The sequence below is a fragment of the Mustelus asterias genome, chromosome 26 (assembly GCF_964213995.1).
Source record: "Mustelus asterias chromosome 26, sMusAst1.hap1.1, whole genome shotgun sequence".
Lineage (NCBI taxonomy): Eukaryota > Metazoa > Chordata > Chondrichthyes > Carcharhiniformes > Triakidae > Mustelus > Mustelus asterias.
The window spans coordinates 31,396,276-31,412,214 of NC_135826.1; the positions used below are offsets into that span (position 1 = coordinate 31,396,276).

The 15,939-nt window shown below is 39.4% G+C and overlaps 1 protein-coding gene across 1 annotated transcript in view; it reads right to left on the minus strand.

The window, feature by feature from the left end:
* Positions 1 to 15,939, minus strand: part of LOC144479695 (protein unc-13 homolog A-like) — a 243,852-nt gene that overhangs the window by 148,166 nt on the left and 79,747 nt on the right. Inside the window, exons 10-13 of the mRNA XM_078198723.1 lie at positions 12,919 to 13,278; positions 9,305 to 9,402; positions 7,388 to 7,430; positions 2,565 to 2,643 (exon numbers count right to left, since the gene is read on the minus strand). Of these exons, the coding sequence (XP_078054849.1) occupies positions 2,565 to 2,643; positions 7,388 to 7,430; positions 9,305 to 9,402; positions 12,919 to 13,278 (580 nt within the window). The remainder of the gene's footprint in view (positions 1 to 2,564; positions 2,644 to 7,387; positions 7,431 to 9,304; positions 9,403 to 12,918; positions 13,279 to 15,939) is intronic.

Consider the following 15,939-nt stretch of genomic DNA (forward strand, 5'->3'; position numbering starts at 1 on the left):
GTGAAATAATGATTTACTTTCACTTCTTTCAATTTAGTTTACTGTATTCACTGCTCACAATGTGGTCTGCTCTACACTGGGGAAGCCAAACTCAAATTAGGTGACTACTTTGTGGAACATCTTTGCTCAATCCACAAGCATGACCCTAACCTTTCTGTTGCTTGCTATTTCAATTCATCGTCTTACCCTCATGCTCACATTTCTGTCCTCAGCTTGCTACAATGTTCCAGTGATGCCCAATGCAAGCTGGAGGAAGAAAACTTTATCTTCCTATTAGGCACTTTACACCTTTCTGGACTTAACACTGAGTTCAACTTCATACCATGAACTCTGTCCTCCATTTTGAATCCAACCCCAGTCCCAAATGCCAATCCGTATCTTGTTCTCATGTTTTTACTTTCAGACCCTTTTTCTGCTATTAATACATTCTGCTGTTTTACTTTCAGACAGTGCTGACCTTTATTCTGCTATTAACACCTAATCAGGACCAAAGCTTTCCTATCATTACCACTCATTTTGTTTCCTGTTCCATGACATCTGTCATTTAATCTCTTCTGCCCTCTTAACCTATTCCTGACCTATTTTGAGTCACCTACCCCTCACCTCAGCATAAAACCCATCATATTTCTACTTCTCTCCAGTTCCTAAGAACACTCATATTGGACTTGAAATATTAACGCTGTTTCTCCCTCAATAGATTTTGCCAGTCCTGCTGAGTGTTTCCAACATTTTCTGTTTTTATTATATATAATGATCTTGATAATATTTCCAAGTCGTGTTAGGAAAGGCCAAGTTATTCAGACCTTAATATAGTATGTCCTTTAACTTTCGCTGATTTTTACTATTTTGATGCTACTCCCCAGTGTAGAAGCTAACATAATTGTGAGATGCTTTTTCGTTTAAGTATATTCTTCCCAAACACAAATACTTTAAATGTCTTGGGTATACAGTGCCCTGATGTTCTAAGTACTGTGCCATTGAACAGGAGGTCTTCTACCTATGTTGGCCTATCTGCCAGATGTTCAACAGACTTAATTATGCACCCATGCAGTTTCACATTCTTGTTGCAAACAACCATAACCATAAGTTATGATCAGTAGCATTTCACTCGCTGCCATAAATCTTGATTTTATGCACTTATCATAACTTTAAAATAGCAACTCTTTAAAATATGCAATTTTAAGTACAAGTGCTGCTTCACAAACAAACAAATTTGATGCATGATCACTTACTCTCTCATCTCCAATTCCAGGCTACATCCAGGGGTCTTGGATTTATTCCAAGAGGTCATCCATTCTTTAAATGCTGAATCAACAATTAAGCATCCTTTATCTTATTATTTTGTGAAGTTACTTGGGGTATTAAAATTTATTTCTAAAACATATTTCTGGACAATAATTTTTTTAAATTTTATATCTGCAAAGTCTATTTTAATACTTTAACGAATAAGTAAATTAATGTTGATTTTTCAATGAATTTATCTATTTGCTTTATTACTAACCATTACTGACCAATTCCCCTTATAATTCACCCTATAATTTCAGTTGGCAGAAGATGTAATACAACATTCTTTACACAAAGTAAAACATTTGTTCAGGGTTTGGAAATTTTTTAAGCCTGCTGATGCAAGTATTTGAACTTGAGTAAAACCTTTACACTGACATCACACAGAGAAGGCTAGTATGTACGGGCTTTGGGGCCAGACTGAAGGACTGAATAAACAAACTAATAAGCAATAAAAAGTTCTGATAGAGGCAGTGCAAACAAAAAAGATGGCAAAATATCTTTAAAAAAATATAATCAGGAAAACAATAGAAAGTGAAGCAATATTTAAGAACTTTGGTTTCTAATTTGCTGTGTATATTTGTAAAATATCAATCACTTTATTAAAATTTTGTACAGAAATGTTTATTTCTTTACAAAATAAACATTGTGAACTTTTCCTTAAAACAAAATTTACATTGCATTCAACCATCCTGAAAGTAGAATAAAGCAAGTTTGGCTTCTTGGTAATTGCAAGACAGAGCTTTGGGGAGAACTATATTTTATACTTGGTTGTTTACATTTAATGTATTTAGCTATGTTTTATCAGCTAGAATGAAGATTTTATGTACAAGACCAGGTCAAGTGCTTGTGGAATTAAAATGTTATTCATCAATTAAAAACGTGCCACATGTTAGAAACCAAAGCCTTTCAGCCCAGTACTGAACCCAGAGGCCCGTATAATACTGTGAAGAAAACTAGCTGCATGTTGATATTGTAATACCCTCCCTTGAATGTAGCAGTCAAGGATTTTCTCACCAGGTCGCTGACCAGTGGGAGGGATTTACGCCGAGGCTTAATGTCAGGCATGCTGTCAATGCTACGCAGAAATTTAACCGCTGCTCCCCTACAGTTTTAAGTGAAACAAAAGACAAAAGAAAACAAAAACAAAAGTAAACATACATAAAAAAAAAAGGGACAGAGAGAATTACTGGCAAGCAAGGCAACAGGCACAATTCCATGACTATCAGATGTCTCAGTGCATAGTGGCAGGTCACTGTGGGAGAAAAGAGATGTCTCACCAAATCACTAACAAGATTTTTGGGTTTTTTCTTTCGAAGATCTGGCATACTGTCAATACTGTAAAGCCCACCGCCAGGCCTAGAAAAGATAGCAATAGTAAAGTGAAGTACGTGCACACAGTGGGGGGAAAAGAACTCCTTGAGGCCTAGCCAATAATCATGTACAATACAGAACAAAATGTAAACAATATTACCAAAGCTGCATACTGTATTTATTGAGATAGAGAAATGAAAACACATGTATTTCTCAAATCTCTTTTTTAGGTATTGAAGTGGCACATTGTCAACAATTACTTGGCAAATTTTTATTTTGATCAAGGAGAGAAACTCGTCCAATTTACAGTGGTATTTACTAGTTAAAATACATTTTTAAATATTGTTTTCCAGATTTTGCTTACACCATCTAAGAGTCTCACATAAAGTAATACTGAACAAAAATAAATTTGTAGAAATTGGTCAGTTTTATTTTGAACTCAAAATTGCCATCCACGTTTTAGTACATAACCTCCTCAATTACTTTGCAATGCAAGTTTACTTTGTAACTTTGTTAATTGCTGCTAAAACTTCAGTGTATTCAGAACAGAAAACAGCATACTTGTATACCAAACTCTATTTGTAGGTAAATCAAATGACTTTAAAATAACCAATATTATAAACTACCATCCCATTTATCCTAATGTTTTGATAATTTCTTCTTTTTTTTTTAAGCTTCAAAACATCTTCCAGCACTACTTTGCCAGTCCAGAAAGGCCAAAGTTTCCATTCTAACACAGCCCATCCAATCGATGGGTCATTAAAATAATGGGATCAATGCACGCCCTATGTTTGGAGTGCATAGACACTTTAAATGATTTTGTCCGGTCACACGGCAAAATATACCCTAAATATCATTAACTACATCATCTGAAATAAAATGCCTGTTTTTGACTGGGTATTTGGGTGATCATCTTGCTGTCATTTCTCATCCTCACATACGTACACACCATCAGTGTTTAGTTTCAAAACTCACTGGTTATATGAAGTAGGAGCTCAACATAAAGTATGAGATATACAAATGTGTTTTGTTATTGGGCAAACTTTCACTCAAGTGAAGGCACAATCTTCTAGTAAGGGCCGAATGCATGTGATACTTGGCACACTAATCATCAATGTCTTCTTCTATAACATAGTGAACAGGAACTAACTCACTCACTTGTATGCTTTGACAACTTAGGTCATGTAATGCACTCATTCATCAAGTCTCAATTGAGCACTGAGCATACATTCACACAGTGTCTTTAATATGATTGCAGCTGTTCTATGAGCCATAAATGGGCATGATGCCCAAATGATGGGCATTTGAACCATGGAGATAAAACTTGTGAACTTCTTCAGACATTCAAATGAATGGAACTTAAGTGCACAAATAGATCCTCAAAAACCACAAATCATGCTCTCTTTATTTAGGCACTGTAGCCATACCAAGCACATGGAGCAGCTTGAGGCAATTATGTTTCTATATAGAATTTATGTAGGGCAGTTAATGCAATACTTATGAGGTAGTACCCATGTGTGTGTATTTTACCCTCAAATGAGTCTTTCTAGAGTGCCTAACAACATCGGCCAGTTGTCCTTTTCCACGTAACAGTGGTTATGATAGGCTGGCCAAAGGTAATTTCTCCCTTTCATGAAGGACCAGAAGTTGAAAACTGTTGCTGGTCATTAGAAACTATTCCTTTTGATTTAAGTGGTGTCTACCAACCCTCACCTCCACATGGCCCTTCAACAATGTGATGATTCTGGTTTTGGATCCCGTGTGCTCTTGCTTTCAGGAGTACTCCCTAAAAAGTCTAAAGCTCAGCCAGCTGTATATGCATATATGCTTGCAAACAAATCTTGGAGGATCTCTCCTCTAGAAGCACATTCAAAGTTTCTGAACCCTTTGCCAAAAGATGCAAGTCACTCAAATGCCACAGACTATTGTCACTACAATGGGAGTGGCAATATTTATCAAAAGTAAAATTCACATCAGAGAATTGCTTATCCATCTTTCCCATTATCAGAAAAATTGCATCAAAGCACATCTTCACACTTTCTAGGTATTTAATTAGCATTTTCTGGGATGTAGGAAGACCAAGCTTAAGCCATGTTTTACAATTTTAAGGATGGCAAAACTGTTAGGATTCACCATCCTGTAAAACTGATAGGTAAATGCAGAAGTCCTCAATTCTCTACTCCTCTACAGGCTGTACTGCTGAAGTCCTTGCAGATGGAAATCAATTAGAAATTGCTAATTTGACATGAAATCCCACTTTTTATGCCACAAATCTCACTGGGAGCACCCTTGAAATTATTACACCTTGTTGAATGAGTTGTAACTTTGATTTCCAAAGACATACAAAGTCACAATTATTATTGAACAACCTCTCTGGTCCTGAAAAGTTAATTTTATATTTGTGTAATGTCAAAGTTTTAACCATTGTTCAACATTACATAATTTTTAAAAATATTTTTTCTTTGAAGTTTATGGTATTTCAGCTTCTACCTTCATCTGAAGCACATGTCCTAATCTTTGATTTTCTTTCTACACTATTATAGTAAATAAAAAAACCTACTTGTTACTTCCTGGCTTGATATCTGAGAAAATCTTTCAATTGTTATGTCCGGAAGACATGAAAGAAAATATATATATATGTCTATGTCATCCTGCTACTTCATACTTTTTAAAAAAAATTTAAAGCCTTTTAAACAAAGGCTTTACACTGACTGAAGCCTGACAGCTATGACTCACACAAAAGGAATTTCAAGCCTTCAGAAAACAGCAAGAATCACATTATCCCTAAAGATGCACGAATGCACCCTGTGACCGCAGAAATTAAATTGCAAGAAAATACACAAAGACCCTTTACATTTCTACGGAAGAGCTCTGAACAATGGAGACAATGTGTTAGTAAGGACAATGGGACCCTGAAAACTCTGAAATTTACTACTGCAATATTAGCCATCTCAAGAATCCAAATCAGGATTTTGGGCAAACCCAGGGGAAAAAGTGGTAGTTTTGTTACATGAGCCTACCCCCAACCCCCTCCCCCAAGTTGCTAGAACCTGTAATATTGCCTTACGGAGCTGAACAAAGGCACTCTGCCACCTTCTACCAAGTAAGAAGTCTCACAACACCAGGTTGAAGTCCAACAGGTTTATTTGGTAGCACAAGCCACTAGCTTTCGGAGCGCTACCCCTTCATCAGGTGAGACTCACCTGATGAAGGGGCTGCGCTCCAAAAGCTAGTGGCTTGAGCTACCAAATAAACCTGTTGGACTTTAACCTGGTGTTGTGAGACTTCTTACTGTGTTTACCCCAGTCCAACGCCGGCCTCTCCACATCATCCTCACCTTCTACCAAAGCAGAAGCAGAAAGGGAGTTCTGTTCAGATTTAATTTACCTGGTTCTTATCTACTTTCTTTAATGCTGGAACATCTGAACTTCTGTACCAGTGCCTACTGTATCGCCACATGTTTCTCCCATTATGGAAATCACTGCTACTGGAAAAGTGGATTACCCCGCATTAGTTTCAGCCATTCTTATGAAATACACATTGGGCTTTCGATTACAGACCCTGGACTCACGTGAAACAATAATTCTTATTTTGTCCACGGTCTTTGCCCAGAACGTCTTTCTTTCCGTTACCCCTCTTTTATTGTGAATGTACTGGGGCTACGTTTCAAACCTCCCTCATGCATTTTGTGTGTGTGTAAAATAAACTAACCCTCTGATTTTACCCTATTGTAAGTTTTCTGTGGGGTTATTAATAAAGGATTGGATAACTCCAAAACTGACAGGTTGGGAAAATGTGCCACCATTTTTGAAGGCGGGGGGGGGGGGGGGGGGGGGGGGGGGAGAATCAAAAATCAAAACACCTTTCTATTTACAGATGGGTGGTGAGAGGAGAAATCAGGGCCGTTTTAAATTACAACCCCTGTTGTCCATAACACAATATTATTGGCTGTGTAGCCTGTCTGATGACACCAGAAATCCCACACAGCTGGTATCAGAATGAAACTGTCAGGAAAGATGAGATGTACACCACAGTGATCACTGCATGCTTGTGGAAAGCTTTCTTCAAGGTCAGTGGCAAACACTATCACTTCACCACTGATCTCGCAAAATCAATGCCAAGGAAAAGACAATCTGCAGCATCTCCCCTTCTGCACCTGCTGCTTAACAACTGCCTATTTCTTCTACTACTTTCTCATGTTCACCACTATGTTGAGAAATATCCACTACTTCCTTCTGAACTTTCCTGATTTGTTAATACACGACCTAATGCTAAAGTGAAAGACATTAGTGGTTTGGGGTACTTTACTGCTCCAATCCTGGCAATAGACTACTGCTTCTTGTATAGTCATCCACAGAATGCAAGGGACACCCTAAATGCACTTTTCCAGTTCTGTGTATTTAAATTGCTTCCTGAAGCACACAAAACAATCAAGAGTTTCTAAAAATTTAACTAACTTGAAGGCAATGCGTATCAATCAAGTTATGTCACTTTTGTGATCATCATATGTAGTACTATCAAATAAGTATTTGGAGCACACTAAAAAATAACATATTACAAAGCTAAAAGACACTTTCGATACTTGCGTTCTGAGAACAAAATAGAAGCACTGTGGAACACATTTTCCCTCAGGATTTGGCTTCCTGTACACTACATGGATTAACAAATTAAGACTACCACTAATGTATTTTTAGTACTGAGGAATTCAAAAATTCCAATATATTTTAATATTAATGTATTTAATCTATATAAAGTACAACTACAAACTAATTGATGAAATTATACTTACCCTCCTTTAAACCAAAGCGGCTTAGGTAGATCTCCAACTCCTTCTCCAAGTTGTGCCTATGAAAAAAGAAAAAATATATTGTCAAATTTGGCATACTTGATACTCTCAATGATAATACATTTCCAGTAGAGCTGATTTTTATGCTCTCATACACCTTAATAATTACACTTTCTGATGTACTTTGGTACAGATGCTGCTAAAAGCACTTCAATAGACGTTTGCTGCTTACATGTTGAAAATGAAAAAAAAAACACATTTCAATGTGAGAATTAAAATTAGCCACTTATTTAAAAGAGAGTTAAGCACCAACTGTATACTTCTTACTTCTGAGAACACCTAGAAAATACAGCTCAATTTTAGACACAAGACTAATGCTGGAATTTTACCAGCACACCAGCCCAATGGTAATCCACTTTTCCAGGAACGCTGATTTCCACAATGGGAGAAACATGTGGCGATGCAGTAGGCACTGGTACAGAAGTTCAGATGTTCCAGCATTAAAGAGAGTAGATAAGGACCAGGCAAATTAAATCTGAACAGAACTCATTTTCTGCCTGCGATACCAGGGCGGGCATGCCGGTAAAATCAGGGCCTAAATGTTCATCATGAAAAAAGGCCATTAGTCAATCTAGGCAACTTAACCCAAAGGTACAAATGATTATTTTACCCTATCCTTCCCTTTCCTTCACACTACAAAGATCCTCTACTCTCCCTGCCAAAAAAAACAAGTGTGGCTATAAATATTCCTGTACCCCTCAATCTCAATTTTCAACAAGTATCAATCAATCCCTTTAAGAATGTCGGTTGGCTGCAGATAAACTATTTTCTCTCAGCCAATTCTAGTTTTCAACCATCATCTGTTGAGTGTAGATAGGGATGAAGGAGGGAAGGACTTTGCACTCTCTAATTTTGCTCAATGTCCGTTAACATTGTATTTGTTGCATGGCCCACATTGGTGACCCAGCAAGCTGCATCAACTAGTCACAATATTTATTTGTTTGAAAAGAAGAGAATAGTCAAGGGTAAATCAACATAATCAAAAGACATTCAAAAAGATTGGCTGCATGTTATTTCAACTCCCATTACTTAATTTTGAACACCGAGATAGGCAACTAACCAGATCATTAATCAATCTGGCCAATGTCCAGGTGGATATCTGGTTGAAGCAAAAGGTTGCATGCTGTGGAGTTAAGCACGTGGGGAAATCCAGATTTTCCATGTTTCTTGCACATTACTGAACCTTTCCAATGTGTTTCAGCAAGTAAAATTTCCCCAAGAGTCTGAATCTGTCACATTTTGAGTGATTATCCACTATTTCTTTGCTCTCCACAGGTTATGCATCAACTATGGCTAAAATGATTGCGGTCTGGAAACAAAACAGCCTAAGAATGGCTTTCTGAAATTGGCAGTAGGAGGCATTCAAAGTGACTCTACCTAAAATATATCCCTTCTCCAATTTTGTTTCTGTTCAATTTTCCCCAAAATGATGCAGCTGAGAAAGAAAACTCTCTATTATGAATTATCAGTATCTTTGGGGGGGGGGGGGGGGTGTGCGGCTGGAAAATGTGGGAGTCAGGAACACAAACCAAGTTCAGTCCAAAGTGATGCCCTAACTCTAGTCACAAGTGAGTGAGCAAGATTGAAAAGATTTCCTGGGCCACTAACTCTAATACTGTCAGTGTTCTATAGTTTTGCTTTAAGTAACCATTTTGTTTATCTATTGGTTGATTTGTTATACATTTTAAACTAATTAACAGATTTGTTAGATACATGTATTTTCAATACTTAATTCTACAATTCCAGAAATATCCTATTGCCAACACAATATACTTTCAATCTTATCTGCAGTGAAGTAAGTTTTCCAATGTTGACAAAGAAAACCAAGGATTGTGTCACTCAACGAAAGGGAAAACAGACTTACCTCTTGAATCTGCATACGAACTTTGTTAAAAGCTCTAATCCAATTGGCTTTAGCCCTAGACATATTAGGATGTCCTTCCTCCTCATTTCTGTAACTAAAGATGTAGCAATGGTATGATAAAAACAATCAAAATAACTTTCACACACTGAAATTTCTCACTTCAACATTCCCTATGAATTCTGCTAAGCAATACAAGCTTGATGATATAATTATCATTTTTTGTTACAGACATCTCAGGATCTTTTGCTCTGCAATTTGTTTTCTGCTATTTTCTCCATTCTTCAAAGTGCTGACATCTGCTAAACATATTATTCAGGAAGCATTAATATATCACTCAGAACCCATTCAAATGATGATCTTTAGGCATGTGCCTGATAGTAAATGTGGAGTGCTCAAATGTGGATTTAGATTACATTCTCACCTGATCTCACCATCAGGTGAGAAACACCAAAGAGAGAGAGAGGCTGTACATAAATTCAAGATTGTGCTGAATGGATATTTTTAAAATACTTTTCAGATTATGGTAGTATTCTGTAAAATAAGGTGCATATGTCTATGATACATTATAGTGGGGGGAGGAGGTTAATAGAGACAGTTTGTCTGAGAGAACTGAGAGATAAATGGGTGAAAGTTTTAGATTCATGCATTCTAATGTTTCATTTAGGTTACAAGTCAATAGGTTGGATTAAAATTTACATAAGATAAGCGAGGACTTGGCTATTCAGCTGTTGAATTTTGAGAGAAGTTCCAAAGTGGCAAGGAACTTTTACAATTTACAAAGGTTTCATAGTTAAATAGGGGGAGGTACATTAAATTTAATTGACCCAAAAGTAGAGGCAATTGGGAAACATAACATATTATACATTTGGAGAAATTGAGTTCAAAAAGGTGTTTTAGGGCAATGGAATTCGAGATAAAAAGATATTTTAGGAAATACGTTTAGCTGAGTTGGTGTGGTTCATTGGGAGAGATGTCCTGCTAATCAGATCTAAAGTTTAAAGATTATTTATTAGTGTCATAATAGGCTTACGTTAACATTGCAATGAAGTTACTGTGAAAATCCCCTAGTCGCCACACTCCGGCACCTGTCGGGTGTACAGAGGGAGAATTTAGCATGGCCAATGCACCTAACCAGCACATCTTTCCGACTGTGGGAGGAAACCGGAGCTTCCGGAGAAAACCCATGTAAATATGGGAGAATGTATGGAATCTGCACAGACAGTGATCCAAGTCAGGAATCAAACCCAGACCCCTGGTGCAGCGAGGCAGCAGTACTAACCACTGTGCCATCCATGTGCTGAGAAGGTGGGAAAGTTTTGAATTTGAGGCAGTCATCCAGTTTCAAATCAGAAAAGTCTTTGTTTTTCAGAAAGCAGTTTGTTCTGAACCTACGTTTTGGATTTGGACAACAGGGTGGAAACGTTTGTGTCGTTGTATGGTATAAGGGTGGGACGGTGGTTAGCACTACTGCCTCACAGTGCCAGGGACCCAATCAACTCTGGCCTTGGGTGACTGTCTATGTGGAGTTTGTATGTTCTTCCCGTGTCTGCATGGATTTCCTCCAGGTGCTTTGGTTTTCTCCCACAGTCCAAAGACGTGCAGGTTAGATGGATTAGCCATGGTAAATGTGTGGGGTTATGAGGACAGGGTCGGGGAAAAGAGCCTGGGTAAGATACGCTGTCAGAGAGTTAGTGCAGACTCGATGGGCCGAATGGCCTTTTTCTGCACTGTAGGGATTCTATGATTCTAAACCTTTATTAAAGTGACAACCATACTTTGGGTAATATTACTGGACTTTGATAGTTAGAAATCTATAAGGGAGTTGTTGTCAAGTAGATTGTTCAATTGTGCATTTTTGAACTGGTGGTTTTTTTGGGGGGGGTTTGTTCTGTAAGACTGTTTTAACTGTGTAACTTCACTCCTATGCACTTGAGTTTTTTTTCTTTAATGAAAACTTTTAATGTATAAAATCCTAAAGATGTTACTGGAGTTCTATGCTTTTGGGGTCAGTAGCTCTTCCTTCTCATTTTCAAAATCCAAAAATAATGGTTTATGATCAGTAAAACAGGTTTTTCTCTGTGACCTGGCTTGTTGGGCAATAATATCTGCTGTGGTCTGAACAAGATTTAAAGGATTATAGTTCAAGAATGCATCATAAGAGTTGAAGTCTCAAAAAAAGATGGGGCAATTCCATATTTCAATGCTTTCTATTATCTTAAATCAATGCTACTTGACTGCAACTTTGCTTCCATTTTTACTGGAATGCACTACCTGACAAGATTGTGGAAGTATATTCAATAGTAACTTCAAAGTGAATTGAATATATATTCTTGAAAAGGGGAAAACTGTGGTGCTACGGGGATTAAGCAAAGGATTTGGCTTAATTGGGAGGCTCTTGCAGAAAGTCAATAGAAAAGGCCTATGTTTTAGCAATATGTGTTGATTTAGCTACACGCTGTTCTAATGATTTTTTTCTCAAATTCCCTAATGGTCTCAATCCCTCCCCATCTCTGTAATCTCATCTAGCCCTACAACTTGCCAAGTTAAGTGTTCCTCCAAATCAGGGCCAGAATTCTCCAACCTCACCTACAGCTGGGATTCTTCAGTCCCGCTGCAGCAAATGGAGATTTGGCTGAGTGCCAAGCCTCTCCATTCTTGCTGGCAGCGGTAACTGGGCATGCTTTTCAACAAATGCCTTAACATCTCCTTACGTAGCCTGATGTCAAACTTTAGATAATTAAAATGCTGGACTTTAGAGATTGCTGGAATACCTAAAGGAAAATGGCAGTTCAGAACTAATTTAATAGATTCTGGGAGTTGTTAGCAGACTCCAGGTATTTAGGGTTCAGGGAGGCCCTTGGAACTGAGATGGGGTGAAAGGTTATGGTTCCACGACAGGCAGTTAGGGCTCCGAGAAGCCAGAGGTCCAACTCGATCCAGTCGACATACTGGAGTTTGAAAAAAACCAGAGCAGTGAAGCCAGCGATCTGTAACAGAGTGGAAACTGTGCTAGTAATTAGAAATGGGAGAGCAGCTTTGTGAATTCCATGGAAATCCCTCCTGAGGGAGATAGAGTTTTTATGCAGTTTTGTGACTCAGTGGTCACTGACGTCTAGGTGGGTTGCTAAGAAATCTGTGGGATCTGTTTTGGTTGCATCTGCCATTTAATGTGTAGTGAGGTGTGTTCGATCATATTTATCTCAAGTTAATTTTGAATATTAGTGTATAATGTAACAGTGTAAATTGTTTTATTTTTCTGACTTTGTATATTAGTGCCTAATTTGTTCGTTTGAAACGGTGGAATCTTGTAGCTTTGTCTGCTCGTGGGTCACTGGAGTTTCAAACTGTGGATAATTTAGACAAAAAAGTTACTGGTCCTTAACTGGATTGTAATAACTGAAATACAATTATTGGAAAGTAGCGTGGCAGAATGTACTCCTATATTTTCCAATGTTGCAGGATAATTAAATACCTCAAATTACTTTAAGCACTAAGTATGCACTTCAGCCATAATGCCACTCAACAACTCAGTGCGTGTCATTTTGGAATATCACTCACCAACAACTATCTTTAAAGCATATAACAACTACAAACACTTTAAAATGCTTACGTTTCTAGTTGTTTTTCTTCAACCTGCTCTGGAGGGATCTCAGCTTCAGGTAGAATTTCAACTGGAACAGCAATTTCTTCCTCCTCTTTAGGTTTCTCCTCATAAATTTCTTCCTCCTCCTTCTGGAGCTCGTCAGGTTCACTATAAATCTCCAGTCGTTCATTATCTTCTTTGTCCCAGTCCAAGGATTCTTTCTGACAGCTCACTGAGCTGTGACAGGAGTGGTAAGAATCCCCATCGCGTTCATCATCAATGTCTGAGCCTTGCAGGCTCTCATTATCTGGATCAAACTCTTCACTGAACTGGGAGCTACCCTGGCTCAGTTCTGCAGATGATGCATACCTGCTGCTACCTGTGGGACTGCAAAACAATGGAAAATATTTAGACTTTTGATTTCAGATAACAAAGTAATTTTGTAGAATACCACTGTAACTAATTTTTAAAATAAAAATTCTAATTGTGTATTTGCCCTGTAGATGAAAGTGACAAAATTAAAATATATTGTAAATAAATTGGGTGATACAATCAATCAAGATGTACATTAAAAAGATATAACTTTTTAAAAATATACTCTCATATGGCCTTGGCTGAATGTAATCATTATTGGTTTCTTGAACAGGAGGGCAAACATGAACACCTGGATAATCTAATGCCATTGCTACTCCTGACACTGGCTTCTGCTCAACTGCCTAAAATAGAAAACATACAACACAAATACATGTTCACAGATTTAAGCCTTATACTGCAGTGCTGGAAAGTAATACTGGGATCAGAGGGGGGGTTGGGAAAGAAAGTCCCTGCGCTACCAAATCAGTACCACAAAAACTCTGGAATTAATCCACCTACGACACTATGACCTGAAGTCTTTTGACTGCAAGGGAACACCAATAAAAAATAGTCACAGAGTTGGGGTGGGGTGGGGACTGCAGTGTTGGGGAATAGAGACCAATGGCTCTTGCATTTTACTCAGTCTAGTAAATGTGGTGTTGGGGACGATTTCCTCTATTTATTATGTATTAACACCACTAACGTTTTTCACAATATCTCTGAGCATTCACAACAATAATAACATTAAAGCAGGGAACAAAAAGCTTTTATATCCGAGTCCTGACTCATCAGAACAAATTTGCAAGAATACCGTATCACAAAGGGGAAAAATAATTTATATTACATGAGAAGGGGGTGTTGGTTGATTGGGAAGTGGATTTTGATTGGTACAGGAGTCACCATGGAGAATGCACCAGTGAACAGTTAACCACCAAGCTTTTGCTTAAATTCAAACCAGGCAGGTCGGCTCTGATTGATCAAGACATTGTCTCCTAAGCTTTTGTTTATTTGGGAAATGTGCCATGCTTGGACATGTTCTTCCTTTGCAAAGAACAGGGCCCAGTATGTGAATATACATAGCTTCTAGCATACATTAAGTGAGCCACACTGCCAGCCTCACTGTTAACCATAAATTGGTTGTCAGTGTAATTCTTAGCACAGTGTTTAGCAAGTGTTGCCCAATCACAGAATCATATCTAATGTTGCACAGAGTGTTCTGAGTTTTGTAAGCATGGGCTGGTTGAGTATGATCAGTATTTTGCCTGTTGCAAATAACCAAAGAGAAATACCTGTTTGATGTGCCCCACCAGTCATGAGGGTATATGGCCTGCCTACTACCTTGCAGCACATCGGCACTGAAATTTATATGCCACATTACTCATGTGTATGATGGGAAGGACATCTTTTTGACTTGACAGAAACATCCTATTCATGGATAATACCATTTGTATTGCTACTGCATAATGGCAGCATGACATGGCAAGCTTCACCTGTTGCTCATATTTTTGAGACATCTTGGCCGAGATTCTCTCAAAGGAAAATCTAAGTGCCCAACGTGAGGGAAAATGGGAATATTTCCCGCCCGTTTTTTCAGCGTACCTACCAAAGCGAATTGCCAACACTCTATGCATCACAGAGTGCCATAGCACAATTCACTCTGGTAAGCAGGGGCAGGGTCCTATTCCCATCCGAGACACAGCATAGCGTTGAGCGGGTCACTGCACATGCACTGATCTGTCAGTGACTGGTCAGCCTCCCGACTGTCGGTCATCCCAATCGCTGGCCACTTCTGCAAAACCGCACACCACCCCCCGCCCCCGCCACCCGGCCCAATCGCTGGCCTTCCAACCACTCCCCCAACTCCCAGCCTGATCGCTGACCTCCCGGACCTCCCTGAGTCAGCTCCGATCTACCCTCTCCCCTTCAGCCAGCCCCGCCACCCCTGGACAATCACAACTTCCCCAAACCATGCCGATGACCAGCCCCCCCCCCCCCCCCCCACCCCCACCACCACGATGGCCAGCCCCAATCGCCCTGTCCGTCCCTCTCGCAGTGACCCCACTTCACCCCATCAACAGATCGCATCCCCCCTCCCCCTCCCACCCCCAGTATGCCTCACCGCTCCTCTGGCCCCACCCCATTGGCACTGCCCAAGGTGCACTTCCCCTTGCTGCCAACCACCCGGGGGCCTCAATGGCCTTTGTTCCCTCCAGTGGGGTCAGGGCACCTGTTCCCCATTAGTGGGAGCAGGCTTAAACGCCAGTGGAAGGAACCACTCCTGGCGGCGGGGTTGAGTGGAGGTATGGGGGGAAATGCTAGCAGGCCTGGAGAATACCGTCCTGGGCCCGTTAATTATATTGAAATCCTCATTTCACTATGATAATCAGCTCTGCGCCGATTTCCAGCACAGAGCTCATTATGCTCAAAGAAAGCACCGAACACTGGTCGCAAACAGCGCTAAAGGCCCCCTACTGGTGTCTCCCGGCCCGCTGCACTGCTCAAGCAGCCCAGTGGGCTGGGAGAATCCCGGCCCATATACTTCCAGGGTAAACAGAGGTAGACTGGGCACTTTTCAGGATGAAATATAGCGGCATTAGACCCATTCATGAGTTTGAGCAATATACGACAATCAATGATCTGATCAGTTATCCCGCCGGGTTCACTTTGATGTGCCCTATTTCAGCAGCTAGATTG